The sequence below is a fragment of the Poeciliopsis prolifica genome, unplaced genomic scaffold, assembly GCF_027474105.1.
Source record: "Poeciliopsis prolifica strain line A6 unplaced genomic scaffold, Auburn_PproV2 SCAFFOLD129, whole genome shotgun sequence".
Taxonomy (NCBI): domain Eukaryota; kingdom Metazoa; phylum Chordata; class Actinopteri; order Cyprinodontiformes; family Poeciliidae; genus Poeciliopsis; species Poeciliopsis prolifica.
This window is the reverse complement of record NW_026562504.1, coordinates 377,501-397,130: the sequence shown is the minus strand read 5'-3', so window position 1 is coordinate 397,130 and position 19,630 is coordinate 377,501. Positions and strand designations below refer to the sequence as shown.

The 19,630-nt window shown below is 37.9% G+C and overlaps 1 protein-coding gene and 2 pseudogenes across 2 annotated transcripts in view; all 3 read left to right on the top strand.

The window, feature by feature from the left end:
* The first annotated feature begins 223 nt into the window (after positions 1 to 223).
* LOC129355295 (UPF0461 protein C5orf24 homolog) lies at positions 224 to 4,821 on the top strand (annotated as a pseudogene).
* Positions 4,822 to 9,168: 4,347 nt separating this feature from the next.
* LOC129355311 (thioredoxin domain-containing protein 15-like) lies at positions 9,169 to 12,860 on the top strand (annotated as a pseudogene).
* Positions 12,861 to 13,641: 781 nt separating this feature from the next.
* Positions 13,642 to 19,630, top strand: part of LOC129355296 (pterin-4-alpha-carbinolamine dehydratase 2-like) — a 12,838-nt gene continuing 6,849 nt past the window's right edge. Inside the window, exons 1-2 of one of the 2 annotated variants that reach the window (XM_055024807.1) lie at positions 13,642 to 13,782; positions 15,173 to 15,304. In XM_055024807.1, coding sequence (XP_054880782.1) covers positions 13,690 to 13,782; positions 15,173 to 15,304 — 225 coding nt within the window. In that variant the 5' untranslated portion in view covers positions 13,642 to 13,689. Of the gene's footprint in view, positions 13,783 to 15,172; positions 15,305 to 17,216; positions 17,314 to 19,630 lie in introns of those variants that run through there. The other variant, XM_055024808.1, reaches the window with a different exon arrangement.

Below are 19,630 nucleotides of genomic sequence, written 5' to 3'. Positions count from 1 at the left end.
GTTGTATTTCTTGATTAATTGATTCAGCCACGCATTAATAAATAATCACAGCTGAACGTCACCATGGTGATTGTTTACCTTCACAACTGAAATCATTTCAAAACCGTTTTTTAAATGTACTCTTTGTCTGACATTAAAACTTGTGTGGTCAGAAACATCTAAGAGTGAAATACATTTCAGATGTTATTCACATTTATTGAATGTTGGACGAAATTACAAACTTTGTGGAAGCTGAATCGCATTGGTGTGATGAGCCAAATGATGCGGATCTCTTGTAAAGGAACGGAATTCCCACCGTCACAGCGAGCGGCGTTTAGAAAGCATTCCCGCTCAGCTACCGACGTTTTCTCGACAGCATTGTTGAAAATGAAGCAAAACTTTACGCGTTCGGCCCGCGGCGCCGTGAATCGCTCCAGTTTTCTGCGTCCAAGCGGCTCCTGAAGCGGGAAGCCCGAAGAACCTCGGCCGCTGCTCGGCCGCGGTGCGCATGCTCAGACTGCGTTCTCCGTTCTTATTAATTTTTAATGGAAAATGGCTGCGTTTCTTATCCAAACCGCCGGAGCTCAGGAATAAAGGAACCGTTTCTTCGGCCTCGCCGCCGCTCGCGTCGAACCGGGTCTATGTGTTTGACTTCACGCTGAGCCGAACCGAACCGAACCGAGCCGTGAGGTGGAAAAACAGCAGAGGGGGGAAATGGAGCGACTCCCGCTTTGAAAGATCATTTTCTCCTTCACCTTCTGCGAACAATCGAGGTACAGTAACTCCAGAGCTTTAGGACGCTCTCCCCTGAATGCTGTCACTTTCCTCGCGATGCTGCCATGTTTTCCGCTGGACCGGGCCAGAACCGGGCCAGAACCGGGCTGGAGGCGCCGAGCGGGTTTTGTGTCTGGACGCAAAGATGCGGAATCCATGTGCGCCTATTTCTGAGTGGATGAAAAACAGCGCAGATGGTGAATTTGGTAGAAAACTCTGCGACATTATGGATGAGATTTAATCCCAGTAGATAGTAAATGAAGATATTTAGACAGTAAATGTTAATTAACTTTATGTCTGTTAATTAATCTGCACTTTTCTGAGGTTCTGATGTTGGAGGAAAATTAGGTCACTGTTTTATTTAACAAGGAGATTTTAGGGGGACAACTATGGAGAACTAAAACTGACATAATTAAAAATGAATGCTGAAATGCATATTAAGTTTTTCCTTTTACACGTGTTCAACTAATCATCTGTTAGAAAAAAGTTTTATAATTAACAAGTCGGAGCTGAACTGTAGCTAAATTTTCTTTCCATATATATATATATATATATATATATATATATATATATATATATATATATATAATATATATATATATATATAGCTAAGATCCTGTGGGACTTCCAGATCCAGACAGACAAAATGGTAATGGCGAACCAACCAGACATTGTCGTAGTGGATAAACATCAGAGGAAAGCCGTTTGTGGTAGATGTAGCAATACCAAGTGATTGCAACATCAGGAAAAAGGAGCACGAGAAACTGGAGAAATACCAGGGCCTCAGGGAAGAACTGGAGAGGGCCTGGAAGGTGAAGACCACAGTGGTGCCTGTGGTCATCGGGGCCCTCGGGGCAGTAACCCCAAACTGGAGCAGTGGCTACAACAGATCCCAGGAACAACATCAGACATCTCAGTCCAGAAATGTGCAGTCCTTGGCACAGCCAAGATACTGCGCAGAACCCTCAAGCTCCCAGGCCTCTGGTAGAGGACCCGAGCTCAGAGGATAAGAACCACCCGCGGTGGGTGAGAAGGGAATTTTTTATATATATATACTTAAACATACCTTTCAAGAAAGAAATGTATAAATTTAAGGAAAAGGTAGAAGGTAACATTCATTTCATTTCTTGACAAAACACTTGTATAAGAAAAAGGAAGGACAAAATATATATACTTCTGCTTTTATTTGTTATTATGTCAGTTTTGGTCTTCCATAGGCCCTTCCACCATTCAAAGAAAATGTAAATTTGAACGCCACATACATTTAAGTTTTTCATTTCAATTAAAATATGCTTTCTTCATCGAAAATTCAAGTTATTTTTCAGATCATCCAAAAACTCTTAAACATTGTTGTGGATGGAGATACTGCAGCAGTAAGTGTTGCAGTGAATCTGAAGAATCCTCTGACTGAAGACTGTTGCTGTCAGACCAATAAACCTTCAATTTTGTAAAGAACATTTCCCACTGAAACAGGATGTTAATTATCCAAAATGAAACACAACCAAACCATAAGGAAAGTTTGGTAACACTTTATTTGACAGGTTGTGAATAAGACTGTCATAACACCGTCAAACATGTCATAACACCGTCAAACATGTCATAAACCCGCCATAAACATGAGTAAGTCTTCATGACTTTTTATAACTGTTGTCATAAAGTGTCATTCAGTAAATCATGTCAGTTTTAATACAAAGTTAACTTAATTCAAAATATATTTGCTGACTACTTGAGATTAACCAAGAAATCACAATCTGACATAAATTTGTTATAAAAATATGACTGATGAAACTTAAAAAATGATGTAACTTTGTTATAAAAGCCAAAGTTTATGTCAGATCGTGATTTCTTGCTTAATGTCAATTTGTCATAACAAAGACATTTTGAAAAAAACCTTTGTATTAAAACTGCCATAATTTACCGAATGACACTTTATGACAACAGTTATAAATTTATGAAGACTTACTCATGTTTATGACGTGTTTATGACGGTGTTATGACAGTCATATTCACAACCCGTCAAATAAAGTGTTACCGAAAGTTTTGTCTCAAAATATATCAATAATCAGAATAGAAACTATTGATCTCATTTAATTGAATGTGTGATTGATTGATTTCTAAACAGTTGAGTTGCTGGTTTTAGAGTGTAATGGCTGCTGCCCTAACATTTTCAGATTTGTTTTTGCAAGAATTTCTTTCATTGTTTTAATTTGATTACTTTATTCTTTGTGGTTTGTTTTTTCACTAAAATGTAGAGATTTTACCGTCTAAGAACTTAAACCGTTATTTAGTTGGTTGACTAACATGAAAAATATAAAATTAATGTGAGGAAGTTTTTTCATTTTGCTTTTCTGCCAGAAAGTGAGATTATTTCTTTTACGTTAATCTATAAATTTCTCATTACATATTCTGAGTGATTTGAAAGTTTGTTGCAGTTTATTTTAACGTATTGTTTTAGTGGCTTTGTTTCTTTGTTTTTCTCCTAAATGCTCCGTCTGAACAGGTCAAAGTTGTTTTTACACATTTGACCGAACTGGTGGAGCTGTTGGTGGATTCAGGTTATCAAATCATTTCTAATTCAGTTAATTAAAAAAAAGCAAACATGAAAACTGTTTTTAATATTGTATATCAGTGCAGAAAATCAGATGTTTAATAACAGCTGGATTGTTTTTGGGTCTTTAAATAACAAGATGTCATCAGCATATAGACAACAATTTTCTAGTTTGCAGATTTTGCTGCATGATAAATTTTCCCAGAAGTTGTTCCCATTGACGATAAAATTGTTTTGGGACAATTTTCCAGTCAATAATGTTATTGGCATAATAAGATCAGATTATCAAATATAAGTAAACATTAAATTCGAATGAACATTTAACACTGGAACTGGAAGACATGTTAGGTATCCAAAATAAATAAAAGTATAGAAACAAAAATTGAAATGAATTATGAAAACTCTGGAAACAAAATTGTCCTTCAAAAAAAGTTAAAAGTAAAACACCAAACTGATGTTTTAAAAATAAAACATCTATTTTTTTAGAAAGAGAAAAACAATCATTCAAATGAAAATTGATTTAGTTTTAGTTTATCATGAATTATTTTCCAGTCCGTCTCACTTTGCATGACTGAAGCCTTGGAGCCTTGAGTTCCTCTGCGTTTCCTCTGCAGTAACGACCCGATACTTTGACCCCCAGCAAAGATGATGCGCCAGGTGACCACCAGCGACTTCTGCATGAGCGGCCGGCCGTCCTGCCTGGCGGAGGACGCTCACCACCCGCCGCTCATTTCGACCTCTGCGCCTCGCAGCCAGCAGCAAGTTCTACCCGCCTCCCCGCCGGCCTCCCTGCAGATGACGCTGGCGCCGATGGCCTTACCCGCCCAGAGCCACAAGCCGCTGGGGTGCCACAGACAGGACCTTCTGGGCGCTGACCCGCGCGCACCCGGAAAATTACCTGGCCTGAAAGGCTCGGAGCAAACGCGGCGAGGCGAAGAAAAAGACCAAAGGCGGCGGGAAGTCGGGCCGGCGCGGCCGGCCGCTGGGCACCACCAAGCTGGCCGGGTACAGAACCAGCACCGGGCGGCCCCTCGGCACCACAAGGGCCGCGGGGTTCAAGACGAGCCCGGGGCGGCCCCTGGGCACCACGCGGGCCGCGGGGTACAAGGTCAGCCCTGGGCGGCCCCCCGGCAGCATCAAGGGCCTGTCCCGCCTCAACAAACTGGCTTACAGCAGCAGCTGCAGCGCGGCGGCGTTCCCCTACCCTCTGCCGCACAAAGACGTCCTCTGTGAACCTTCCTGCAAAGACAAGGCGGCCGCCGAGGACCGGCTCTGCACCGTCTCCACCTCACCCTGACCTGGCCGGGAATGCCGCTGCTTCCTGTTGGGGCTGGCTGCCATTTGGATTTGTGACACTTTTTAGAAAAAATTCTTGTTGTCTTGGTGTCATTTGTGTGTCTGCAGCTTGATAAACCACAGTTTGTTTCTAATGCTAATGCTAACGCTGGAGATCTCCAACAGATTCATGGAACAAGGACAGCAGGAGGTCGTGGCCTCAGAGCAGCAGCTCCACTGAAATATGTAGCATTTTAAAACCATTTAAATGAAAATTAATTTCTCCATTAGCTGCACTTCAATTACAAATGTGCACAAAAAAAATTTCACCATTGCGGAGTGTCCATTAAACAGGAAACACTATTAAATAAAATCACACTTGAATAAGTTTTTTCACTCATTAAGTCATTGAAAACCATCTTCCTCCAACCACTTCCTGTCTTCTTCTTCTTGGTCTCTGGCAGTAGGAACTTCCTGTTGTTGATCATATGACTCAGGATGAGAAAAAGAAAATGTGACGTTATTAGAGTTTTGTTCTCGTTCTCATCATGAAAAGGGCAAATATAATCATGTCATCACGTTTCCTTATGTTTATATTCTCTTCCAGACATTTTTAAATGTTAGTAAGATGTCCACATGGAAAATAAAAATTGAGATCATTTTTACACTTGATAAACTTTATGCTCACAAACAACAGCGTCTCTCTCCCAGCCATGATCTGCCTGGATGATCTCAGTTTTTTTGTTGCTAAAGTTTTCACTTGATGCTTAAATACTTTTGAAGTTTTGTTTTTAAATCTGTTTATTAATTTTCTGAAATGTATTTATCCTGTAAGCTCATGTGAACGGAGAGTCTAAGCAGAAGAGGAGGAATGCTGCGGTTTGTCCCTGCACCCAGAAAATTAATCTGTAAATCATTTTAAACTCCATAACTCAGATAAACTTGGTTTATTTGGACTCTACTGACCAGAACTAGAATATCTTATTGTTATTTGCATGTTTTTGTCTAACGGCTCCATCAGATAACAAATTCGGCTGTTTTCTGCATCAGAGAGTAAAAACATGATTAACCTTAAAGACTGAATTACTTTGAAACGTTTGTTAAAATGTCTAAGATTCTTTCACTTTTCTGTCTGGGAACTTATTAATTACATATTGGCATTTTAACTTTTACAAGATAAACTGTTTGTTTTGTCAATGTGACACAAACTCCAGTTTTATATGTATTTGTCTTATTTTATTTTGTGTGTTTGTAGTTTCATCATAAGCCTTTACGCTTTTGAAATCAAACTTTATGGCAAACTAATGTGTTTATGAAGCCCCATCCAGAAATACGGCCTAGTCCAAGTTTAGTGCAACTTCGTTAAGTTGCTCTTCTTGGAAACCATTTGAAATTGGTAAATTTGGTGCAATAATTACTGTATGTATTCAAAGCTTTTTACTTTTCTGGTCTTTTAACTTGTGTGCATTTTATTAAATGTTTGGATTATCTGTGAACAAATATAGTGAAAAAGTCAGAAAACGTTTTTGAACTCTTCTTTACCAAAGAACGCAGCGTCTCAAAAGGTTGGATTCAGCATTAAATTGTTTCGTAAGATGTAAATATAAAACAGTCCAACATCAGAAACAGAACAAGGTGAAGTAAAACTTGTTGCATTTGATGCTAAATGAATATCATCTGCTTTATGTCTGATTTTTTATTGATCTGTTGTGAAAAATATCCTCAATGTCCAACGGTTTGTCTGTTTGACAGACACATTTAGGTTGAAATCATTTTCTTATGTCAGGATGGAAACAGGAATGCTAGTTTTGGTCTTTATTGTTAAACATATCAGCTGTCTTTATATTTACATTTTGTCCTTTTGTCTTAATCTTCAGGATAATTTTCTGAAGTCCTTCAGAAATGTCAAACTGAAAGATTTGTCCTGATTTTGTGAAAATGTTTAGAAATGTATCACTGTCCCCGTGAGGCTCATTTAATTCACCAAAACCAGAAACTGTTCACTCCGTCACAGCTAGCTAAGGAAGCTAGCATGAGTTTGGTTTATATTATTAAAAGTCAATATAATTTGTGGTGAAACAAACACAAAATAATAATGTACACTTTCTATCTAGATGGTAGGGATTTTAAATCTGTGAAGTTTTGTATGTGGATAATGAACACAGATTTATGTTTCCTTTTTGTCACCAAACACTAAAAATCCAGTTTATTCATTTAAATCAGATTTTTTTTCTTCCAAACTGTCATGATAAAGGTATGAGCTAAATTATTCTGACTGTATTATTGTTAGACTTAAATGTTTTCATTTCACAGTGAAGCTAGTTTCTGCTGAACGTCAGATTCACACACCTGTTTCTCAAAACAAAAGAAATGCAAAATAGAAACGGCATTTCTATTTACCAAATAAAAGAGCTCATTTGAGAAAGAATCGTTAATGGTAATTAAACTAAAAATAATCTGTTGAATAATAAAACACTAAATATTTCTCTGCACTGTTTATCTGCTTTGTATTTCTGTGTTATTACCACAATTTCAATTTTCTGAAGATCTTGTTTATCGAAACTGAAATCAGATTTGTATTTTACTTTAACACTTGAATATCTAACCTCCATCAGATTAAAACAACAACTTCATTTCCACTTTCAGAGTTTGATTTTTAACTAAATTGTTAAAGGGGAATTTTAATATTTATACCTTTGTCATAAATATTGGCGGTTTTTATATTAACTTTGCCTTTACCAGATTTTCTTAAAATAAGTCCATCCATACTGTAAAACTTACATATTTAATATTCTGGAATATTTTAATGTTGTTTTTTTAAAATAATTTGTAACTTCACATCCTGCTAGTTAGCAGGAGGAGCTAGCATTAGCATGATTTTTTTTAGCGCTAACAATTAAATGTAAATTTTCTGTCTTTACTGTAGCAGAAGGTTTTTTATTAATGTAGAATTACCATTAATAATGCTCCATTAATAAGAGTTATCATGATTTATGTCGTTTTTGTGACAATCTGACTTTTAATCTGTTATTGTGAAATGCTAACAATAAAGCTAACATTTATTTAGCTTCAAACTATGGAATAAATAATCCCAAGAAGCAGTTCCAGGTTTCTATAAAAACTGATGTATCTGGTAAAAATGAGAATGGAGTGAAAGTTTGGTCCATAAATTGTTTCTTAATTATCTTCTGGGATTTAGATATTTAACTGAAGCTGTTTTTTGTTAAAAAGACAAATGTTGATATGAATTTAGAAAAACTTTACCTCACAAAGCACATTGTTAATATTATGCCTGAGATCTGCTGTTTGTTTGTAAGGAAAAAAACCTAAACAATTCTTGATTCTTATTATTTTAAGCAAGACATTGCAAACTAAGGATCCAAGTTATGAATAGTTTAATCTGTGTTACTGTTTTGTGTCTCACCGCCTGCAGCTTTATCTCACATTTGTGTTTTGGAGAAAATGTGAAGCCAGTTTTCCTGTGTGATTGGCAAAGCTTGTAAAGCTTTGTACATTCCCATACTCTTCCTGCATGATTGTTGTGAAATGTTGAAAAGCTGTGTAATAAATAACCAAAAAAACAAAACAAACTGAGTAATTTTTTTCCTTATTTTTATGATTGTTTTATTTTCCGACTGCAATGTTTGTTGTTCAGCGTCTGAAAATCCTTTATTTTTTACAGTGTCTGTCATATAATGACATTTATAGATGTTAACTCCTTTAGTAATATTTAAGTACTATGTAATGATATGATGGATTAACATCAATATCATTTCATCAACTATTAATGTAAAAAGTGAAATATAAAATAGTTTAGACAGCTTTATCCAACAACCTGATTTTACGTTCAGCTTTATTGTATATTTAAAACTTTCATTCCTTCACAAGGAAACGTCGTATTCTTTTGCATCTAACAGAAACAACAACTTCCACTATTCCATTTGAGATATTATTCAAGATTTTTCTATAAAGCTTTTATGAAATTTAGCTTAGAAACAATGGATTTGCTACTTTATGTTGAGGCTTGATAGAAATAAATGAATAATTATGAAAGTAATTTAGAACAATGAAAGAAGAAATGCTCTACTGACATAATCTGAGGCTCCTGTTAGTTTTTATTTCCCCATAAGCATAAAATATACTTTAGTTTGAATAAAAACATAAAAAGATGTTGTACACAACAAATATGCAATATCAGCAAACAGAGAATAATACAGAGGAATGAGGAGAGGGTACATAAATGTTACAGAAATAATAACTGCCAAAATTATCATTATTGACATATTTAAGAATCTTTCAATCTACAAAGTTAAATATAAAGTAAAAGTAAACATTTATTTGGAAAGAGAAAGGTAAGATAAAATGTGCCTCTCCTTTAAAATATGCAAAAATATTGTTTAGAATGTATTATCATTAATTCTTTACGTAAACAAAGGTTGCGTTACGCCGGAAGTTAAACTTAGCGGTGTATCCTTTATATAGTTCCGCCGCAGTGTGAAATATTAGTTCCTAGGAAAGATGTGCTCTCATATCTCATCATAATGAGCCCATCATCTGTTCTCTGACAGCCTGGAAATCTTAAAAACTCAAAAATGTGGCGAAAAGTATCGGAAACGTTTGATGACGTTTGTTTGTTGTGTATTTTCCGCGGAGCCGCCATGTTGAGTCTGTCGGCCCGGGCAGCAGGTAGGACGCTAACTGTCGATGCTTGAAGATTAACCGACGATTATGTTAAGATAGAAGGAATAATTAAAGGTTATGTGTTGCTTATATTTCTGGTAAAGCCAATTTATCGTCTTGTACGGGACGCCATTTTTCATTAATATCTTAAGCTAATTTAATAAAATGCCTTCATATTTTACCCACTTCATGATCAGATAGTTGTTACCACACAAAGGCACACAAGACTAAATAAGATAATACGAGCAGAGGATAATAAATAGTGAAAATGTGCATAGATGTTGGTGTCAGTGTTGGGAAACCAAAGTTCCTGCAGCTTTAAAGCTGTGATGGTTTTCCTGAGGAACTTCTTCTCTTGAGATGTTTCTGACTGAACCACATTAGAAATGTTGAGTGACATATCTCCTGTTTTTCTCCAGGACCGGATGAGGCTGCTCAGGTTGTCCTGTCAGAGGAGTTGGAGAATAAACCCAGCTTTGTTGAGTCAGAGGAGTTGGACGCTTGCCCAGAAGCAGTTTTAAAACGGCTGAAATCGCAGACGCGGTGTGAGAACTGAAACCCCCATTCATCCGTCTGACATCGAATCGCTGATTCCCAGGAATGCAAAGGACTTCCGTCGGGCTTCTCTCCCCCCTGTGACGGGAACGGCGATCGGTGCGTCTCGCCTGCGCAGGCCGAAGACCTGGAGCTGCTGGAGGAGCCGAAGCAGAATCATGCAGCAGGTTCTTCAGCTGAAAATACACGCTGCTGTGAAAGTGACTGAACATCACACAGAACCTTTATTTTTATTGTTTCACTTCCAGGTCTCTCTGGAGATGGTCCCCTGCAGAACTTCCAGCTGAGAAGCGAACACCACAGAGACGGCAAAGACGTATAAAGTGAACTGTGACAGGAGGAACATCACAGGATTGGAAGCTTCACTGTTCAGGTCCTCAACTCCTCACAGGTACCTCTCCCTTCCTCGGTGTGAAATCTGTCAAAATGCAACACAAAACATCACCGAGCCACTTTAGTCTAGTTTCTAGTGAAAATACCTCAGCAAGTTTGAAATAATACAAAACTAACTTACAAGTAACTTTTTATTAAAAACAGGAGCTTGTTTCAAGTCAGTTATTTTTAGTATTGATGAAAAAGTTCGAGTTCGTCTGGCAGATTATTATAACATGGGAAAACATCTTGTTTGAAGTGAAATCATCTGTCTATTAACAAAAACGTTTTCTTTTATCTTGACGAAAACTTACTTGTCACTTAGTTTTGTCTAATTTAAAATACTAATTCCAATACTAAATTTGCCATTCAGCTCATATATTTTCCAGAGATTGATGTGCTTGTTTTCCGTTCCAGCCAGTAAAACTTCACAGTTTTTGCTGGAACTGAGCAGCAAGTGAGGATTTCCTCCTGTCTTCCAGGACCTGATGGATTTTCTAACACCAACAGCACAGAGTGCTCTGTGGTTCTGTTCTTCACAGCCTGGTGTCAGTTCTCAGCCAAACTGGCGCCGCACTTCACGCCCTGCCACGCGTTTTCCCAGCATGCATTTCCTGGCCCTGGATGCTTCGCAGCACAGCAGGTGGATGTAACCTCTTGAGGCCGCGTCTCCGTTTAAAAACACGATTCATTTTAGCTTTATTTACTCTGTGGCTTAGTTTCCTTATGATTGTTGAGTTCAGTTTGAATGAACAAAGTTTGAGCCAAACTACAAACTAGACATTTTCTTCACAACAGACGTAATAATGAGCAACTTATTCAGCAGGAATCACTTTGTCTTGCAGACAGTTGAGCTGAAAATATTTGTTTGGAGTATTTTTATCATGTTGTACTTTTTACTTTTACTTAAGTTTAACTTCTGGATTTTCTTCCCACTGTTTTTGGTTTTTTAACCAAAAACTCACCAGACATGCCTTCATTTTTTTATTACTTTCATATTTTCTTTTTTGAAAGAAAATGAATTGGAAAATTTTAGTTTTGCCTAATTTGGTTCATTTTTGCTACTTATATGATTTATTGTCATTTGGATCTTAAAATAACAAAATTTCACTTTACATTTTTGTCCGTCTGATGATGTAATTTTTAAATCTTGAACGATTGATAATTTGATCAGTTATTCAGTACTTCAGTTCACTTTCTGCCAAATAGTTTTTTGCTCTTTCTTGAGTAATTTCTTGGACGGATACTTTTACTTTTACTTGAGTAGAAACATGTTGAATTATTATTATTTGTACTACAACTCTGTCGCTTAACTTCCAAACACTGACTAATCGGTAATCGATTAGAATTCATTTTAATCTAATAAAACATTAATTGGCAATTAATCATGAGGTTAATGTTGAAATTGATACATTAGTCATAATTACATCGGGAACCATAAGTTGTGTTTCCGGTTCCGTCTCTTGAACGTTTCTCCCGGTTGTGTTTCGCTGCCAGTCTCTCCACCAGGTTTGGGACGGTGGCTGTTCCCAACATCCTGCTGTTTCAGGGGGCCAAACCTATGGCTCGCTTCAACCACACGGACCGCACGCTGCAGATGCTCACGTCCTTCATCAGCAACCAGACAGGTAGAGCCAGCAGGGGGCGCGTGCGTGTGTGTGTGCGTGATCTGTATATGGATGCAGATTTAAGCTGTGAAAAACATCTTTGACCGATGAGCTGATCAATAGTCGGTCGGCTGCCTCTTGATCGGTTCTGGGTTAAAATAAATCAATGTTTTCTCCTGTTATTAAATGTATAGAAAATTATATTCACTTTATTTTTGGTCCATACATTTTTCTGCTCTGTCGATACTTTTTTCTTACAATTGATGATTGAATTGTTTTGTTCATTGTTTGTTTATTGTTTATAATTCTGTACAGGACTTATTGCTGCTTTAGAAAAAATTGAGTGATGAATAAATCAATAATCATGTTTTTGTCTTTATTTTTTAGTTTGATAAAGCAAAGATAAAAGTCAGAGACGTATGCTTTGATGTATAAATTGGGATTGTCTTTTAATTTCTTCTTTTCCTGTTAAATTTAAACTTATTTGGAACTTCAAAGAAGTTTCTGTTCAATTTCTTCTATGAATAAAGAATATAACTGAGTCAAATTCAGATAAAAAAAACTGGAAATCCCTATCACAGGATCTCTACTTTCAAAATAAGAGTTTATTCTGCAATATTTTACTTCTAAAATTTCTGACAGGAGCAATTATGTAATATGAATAAATTTTATTGCTTAAGGTCAATTTCTCAGCAGATGTTGTGAAGTTTAATGTTGATATTCCTGAGGACTTTTCTGACGTGTAAAGAAAAAATTTAGATAAAAGATTAAAGCAGAATGTTTTGGTTTCAGGGTTTGAAGCGGGCCCCAACAGAGACGTGACAGAGGGAGACCGGATGGGCCCCTGTCCAGCATCCCGGTGAGAGGCATCGACTGGCTCCTTGTCTTCTCCATCCTCTTCATCACGGCCTTCATCGTCTACGCCATCCTGCGGCGGACAGCCTGCGCTGGCTCATACCGGGACAGGAGCACGAACACCAGGACTGAAAACACAATAATCACACTGCAAAGTTTTTCATTCAAAAATGTTTTAGATTCAAATAAAATATGTGAAATGTTGTGGTTTATGTTTTAAACATGGAAATATTTCAAAGCTTTTGAGTTGGTTTCCTCTCAGTAGAGGGCAATAATCTTAGTTCAAAGTTCAAATCACATAAAGCAAATGTGATGCATGTTAGTCACACCTCAATTTCTTTACAAACAAAAAATAAAGTAGAAATGTTTTTACGTGCTTGTCTTCTTATGAATTCAAGAAAGAAACTCCATTTTATAAGTAATTTCATAACAAGTCAAGATTTCAGCAACAAAACTGATCAGAAATGAACTTACTATGCTTTTACTGTTTTCTGGTCTGGATAAATTATGATATATATGTATATATAGGTATTTTTAACCTCCCTTACATCCTTCTCATTTCCTAGCAGTTTTGTTGCTGAAATGGATTACTAATACATATAGAAAATTAAATACACTTTATTGATCCCCTAGAAAATTGCTTATTTTTTGAGAAGCTACTCCCATCCACAATGTTATTGGTAAATATAAATATACCATTAGTAATATAACAACACGAATGTGAAATAAGTAATTTAAATATGAAATAAAGTAAATTAATTGACCTGTGAGAATGAATGTTCTGAAATTTTATCTGAATGTTCAGATGTAAAAGTAAAACAAAAAGTAAATGAAATATTTCTATTACCATAAACAAATGATTTTAATAACTACGCGTATACATTTCCTTTTTTTATTATATTTTACTAGTTTTTGTGTAGGCTGACTCCTTTCGGGTGATTTTGATCAGGCAGTGAGGTGAACAGCTATGTTGAACATGAGTCAGGACCTCGGAGGACGCGCGTCTGCGCAGAACAGGCTGTAAAAGGTAAATAAAGAAAACACATGTTTGCGTTCGCGTCCATCCTGAGGACGAGCAGCTTTCGGTCCTGCAGCCGCCCGAGGAAACCTCCGCTCCACAGAATCGACTCTAAAATGGTGAGCGCGACAGCCGCGGTTTCCTGTTAGCATTGCTGCTAACTAGCTGCTGTGAGAGAGCAGCGGGGCGCCGGTTTGTTTCCCCACCTTCGGCGTTTCTTGGCGGGGAAAGTTTGGAGAACCAGCGGCGCAAGTCGCGTTTGTTTGTCATGACGAAAAACATCTTAGGAACTACTCTAAATTCATTTTATTGTTTTCTTTTGTAATGTTAGTGTAACATTTATTTAAAATCTCTCCGGGTTTCTGTTAATTTTATGATAAAGTTTGAGAATAAGGAACTAAATACACAATTTAAGAAACTTAGAGCGCGATGAAAAATACATTTAAAATCAAAATATCAGGAGTTCATCACAATAAAATACAGAGAAACATGCATGACAAAGTAAAAGCACTGAAACTGAAATAGTAGCTAAGATTTTATTAGGAAACGTGACCAGCAGCTTTGACAGGTGCATATTTACAGGGAAACGCCGCCACCTGGTGGAGAACAAACAAACTGCAGTCAGGTGTCCACAAAATAAAACTACTCCATCGTTTAGACTGGCGTTATCTAATATCTAATAACATCTCATGATGCAGCAGCTTCCAGTCTAACAAAGGACACTCACTTGATCATAAATCACTTGCCTTAATTAATTTAAATATTACATTATCTTCTGTATCCAGAGATGCGCACATACTGTAGAAACATGATAGCTTTCTCTTTTAATGAAGAAATCAGATTAGGAGTAGAGATATTTTTATAAGCTTATTGGTGAGCCTGCTCTTTTTATTGAACTGAATATAATTTCGGATTTTGTCTAACTTCAGGTTAACTTGGAAAGTGAGCTATTATTGTTACGAGTTAATTTTCTAAACTATAGAAAAGTTTGTTGTTAGGGAGGCGCAAATATGAAAAATTGGACTTGATGACTAAAATATTCATTTATAGCAGCCTTACAAAAAATCTGAAAAAGAAATATTTAGATAAGTATTTTTAAATGAGTCCTGTTAATTTTTCCCTTTTATTGAAGTAATTTTAACCAAAACAACATATGTCATGTTTTATTTACAGAATAAAGAATAACTTAAAAGTAGGTAGTCTCTCATAACAAAAAATATCGCAAATGATACAGATATTATTTGTGCAAACATTTCCTCATCACAAAAGCATAAACAATATATCTTTGCATGACCAAAATGTCTAAAAATGACTTTTTTTTTGGAAAAGCACTGTGAACTGCAGAGGAAATCCCAAAATGAGCAGAAATGAGCAGAGTTACCCTGACAGTCGCCACTAGGCTTTTGCTGCTCTGCAGTTATAATTCTGAAGGAAATCCAGTAAAACTGAACCTGAACTTGGTGGTTAAAATGTTTGATTTTAATAATTAGACTGGCTTGCTGTGTCCAGTCGTCAGACTCTCATTGGCTGAGCCCGGCTGACCGGGATCAGCTGGTGATGGAGCTGCGGGCGACGGGCTGGATGGAGGTGGAGGACCGCGACGCCATCTTCAAGGAGCTGCACTTTAAAACGTTTAATCAGGTCTGTGGCTTTATGCTGGTTTTCATATTGCCTCTTCTGAGGAATGCTTTTATTAGAATTTTTTCCTAAAATGTTGAGTCAAAAATCTGACATTTTTCTTATCAGTTAATGCACCATCACAGCGACACTGAGTACAGAAGCCAAATGTATCAACTGTGAGGGATTGCTTTTAATAACGTTTATTTTATTTGGTTGGAAAAATGCATTCATTAGCCAAAATGCATTTTCATCTGTTGTTTCTTAATGATCCCAAATTTGTCCTGCTAAAAACAAATAAAGGCTATGAAATAACTAGTAGTTTTGTCAATAAAACTACAATCAAAACAAGAAACTAACACAGTTGTCATAGTGAGCGTAAAAAGTAAAATTATTCTTATCAAAGGTTAAAAAAGTAAAAACAAACAAAAACAGTGGTGGTTTTACTTAAGCATGTTGTCATTTTGCTCGTTAGCTGTTTTTTAAAAATATTTTTGCACTTTTGGTCCTCCGTATATGAATTTGTGGATTCATTTGAGCTGCAGAGAGATTTCTGTCAGCAGAAAACATAAAGGCTGAAGATTATATCGCAGAGTTTTGATCTGTTTCCACCTTTCTGCATCAATAATTAGTCAAATTAGTCGTGATTAATCGGTAATTTAAGTAATCGTCAACTGATTTTGAAATCGATTAATTAATGGAGTATACAGACTAAGAAAAGGACCATCAGCTTGAAGAACAACACACTCAGCCAAAATTATGTCACAACTACAAAAAAATATACATTTAGCATTTAAGATAAAAATGTTTTCTGTAATTTGTAGAGTTTTGGGTAGAACAGATTTACACACGATTTTGTAACTTTAAATGTTTCAACAAATGTTTTTTTTTATCTGAAACGCCAGTTAATTAATTAATTAATTAATCGATTATTTCAATAATTGATGAATCGTTTCAGCCGAACTTTGACCCATAAAACATTTATATTTGGAGTCCTACTGCGTGCCTCTTGCAGTAAAATAAACAAAGTCTAACATAACTTTCATGTTTTCTTTTTAATCAGCCTACCGTTTAAAACCGTTTTTTCCTTCATCTCAGGGCCACTTAGTGGACTTCCTCTAATCCGCTGTTAGCTGCTTCAGCCACTAACGCCGCCTGTTTTTACACTTCCTGCCGTTTGAAGTCGGCCGCGCGTACGGCCTCCTCCCCCTCCGGATCCTCTTACTCGACACGTCAGGCCGCATTAGGCGGAGACTCGCCAGGCGGCCAGTTGGCAGCAATTTGGGTTTGATCAGAATGATTTCTTTCACAAACAATGAAATTAGTTAAAATGTCTCATCTGGTTTGCAAACCACTAACAGCCAGTCAGCCTGCAGTGGATGTCCCTCTCCTCTCCCTATCGCTGCCTGTTCTCGTCTCTTGTTTCCTTCTGGAAGATGAGCTCATGTTGTTACAATTTTGGTTGTTGGCGTCTCTCTGTTTTGTCTTGTGGGCCGTGTTTCAGCCCGGGTGTTTTCACTCTCATGGCTGCACTTTAAGGGCTTTTAAAATGACGAGGAGCGACATGCTGGCTGATTTCCATTTGCCACTTATCGAAAGACATCGAGTCCAAGAAATCAGATCCCACAAGAGTTTATGATGGAAATAACAAACCCCATTTTTGGCTTTGAAGCGCCTCCTTCTGTGATCACCAGGGGGCGCCAGAGCTGCAGTTAAAAAAGCAAAAAACGACACCTGCTGAAATTACTGCGATTATTGCAAATGGAAAGTGTCATAATGTTTGTTGGTGGCAGTGAATTTGAGAAGGATTTTTTCTTCCGTATTTTTCTTACATCAAATTCCAGTTTAACCAGGTTTGGGTGGTGAGGAGAATCCCTGGAACCACATGTGATTCTGCTCAGATGCATTCATGTTTTTCTGTTTTTGTTGTTTTAAGTTGCAGCCGCTGCTGCTGTTTACACACAAAGTTTGAAGATTGGCCATCTGCTCTACGTTTCTGTGAATAAAGCAAAAACAATCATGAAACGACGGAGGTGAGCTGTGCATGCTCAACGTTAGCTGAGGTTGACAACAATGGCATTCTACATAAACTCTCTCCTGCAGCTGCTGCTGCTGCTGAAGCTGCTGAAGCTGCTGAAGCTGCTGCTGCTGAAGCTGCTGCTGCTGAAGCTGCCTCTTCCTTTTCCTCCTCCTGCAGCCTCCGTCTCGTTCGGCTGCTGAATCCGTTCTGATCGCTGAGGTTTGCCGACGCTCCTAATCTGACTCAGATTATTACTGAAACCTCAGACTACAACCATAAATCAGTTTTAATAATTTCACAATGAGAAATTAAACAGATTAATGATTGTAGCTCAGTTCAGCTATAAAATAGATCAGTTTGGTTTTTATCAGCTTCCAGTCTCAGGATGTGAACCTTCATCTTTCTACATATTTTTCAGTTTATTTAATGTAACTTAGAGTTTCAGTTACTTTGTTGCTTCATTCTTTTAGTTTTTCTGATTATTTTGGGTTAAAATTATTTCTAAAAGTCTGGGAATGAACAAATATTAATATAGACATAAAAGAATATCACTGTAACTCAATGAACTTATCATCTAAAATACACTTGAAACCAGTAAATGAATAAAACTGAAATATAAGAAAAAGTCAAATAAAAGTATCTAAGTTCACTAAAATGCTGAAATGACATAAAAATAAATTAACATTGTTAAAAATATAGACGTTGGGAACATGAAATATTAACAAAGTGAATAAAAAAGTTCTAATAAATTTCAGGACTGAAGCAGATGAATCAATGTTCAGTAAATTGTCTGATTCTTTAAAATTCTTTAGAAATTTGATAATTTGCTGAACTGAATTATTCTCAGGGAATCTGAGTCGTCGTTTTCTCAGTCGGTAAAAGTTTATGTTTCCTGCAGCATGAAGCTGATTTTTCTCTCTGATTTCATTTTGTCTTTAAATATCCAGAGAAATTCTGCACAATGTGACATTTGTTTCTTCTTTTAATTGTAGTTTAAGTCTTAATGATGCCTGAACGTCGACTATGTGGTTTAGAAAAATAAACATCCAACAAACTCCTGGAGTTTCACCATGTTTGTTTTTTATTCTTCATCAAATTATTTAAAAATTATCCTTTGTTATGGAAAGACGGCCGGTCCGTTTCATAAGCAAAAACTGTCAGGTTTTTAAGTTTTCTTAGAAAACAGAGTGCCTTCAGTCAGAGGCTTCTTCAAATGAACACAGACTGCTACAGGAAATGTATCCTGCCAACAACCAGGATTAATACCAGTTGCATTTCATTTCTCTTTGGGATCAATAAAGTACCTTTAAATTTGAATTTAAGATTTCTATTTTTTTTAATAAAAACCTGAAAAACCTCAAAGTTTTTTCAACAAAATTCTTGAGATTAAATATTCAAAATGTTCAAGTTTTTTTCCATGCAAATTTTTCAGTTTTGTAGCTCAGAAATGTGCATGTTTTTAAAATTTCTGAAATTAATGTTAGAGGGTGTTGGTGGAAATTTGCTCCTATTTCCGTGGTTAGCGCTCCGTCGTGCAGGTCCTGCTGGCGGACGCCGAAAGGTTATTTGGGCAGTGAAGCATCAGGAGGTGAGGCCGCCGTCCTCATCATGGGCGCAGCGTTCTCCCGTTTCGCTGCCGCAGAGCGAAGGTGAAGTGTAATGTGGCGGCGTGGGACTGAGTGTGAACGTGTCTGCCGGCCCGTTGGTCTGCAGCCACTTAGCCTGGCGAGGCGTTCCTAAGCCTCCGCGGCGCGCCGGGCGGCCGAAAGCCGATCTGCAAATAACAGACATGTGTTTGAAACCGAGTCCGCGGCCGCAACCAGAGCGAGAGCAGCGCCTCGCTCCGACGTCAAATTATTTCATCCAGTGTTGTGTGACAATCATGCTGTAATAGCTCCAAAATGGCTCCTCCTGCAGGCTGGTTCTGATTATTGGGGATGGAGGCTCTGCGTAACCTCACCTCAAATTATCTGAGTCTGACAGCTGCAGCTGCTGGGACGGCTGAGCGACGGCCGCCTCGCCGGCTGGCCTGCCGCCTCGCCGGCCGGCCTGCCGCCTCGCCGGCTGACCTGCCACATCGCCGGCCGACCTGCCGCCTCGCCGGCCGACCTGCCGCCTCGCCGGCCGCCTCGCCAGCCGCCTCGCCGGCCGGCCTGCCGCCTCGCCGGCCGGCCTGCCGCCTCGCCAGCCGACCTGCCGCCTCGCCGGCTAACCTGCCGCCTCGCCGGCCGGCCTGCCGCCTCGCCGGCCGACCTGCCGCCTCGCCGGCCGGCCTGCCGCCTGCCACTGGAGAGGTCCAAACAATACAAACGGCCTAAACAAAGCACTTT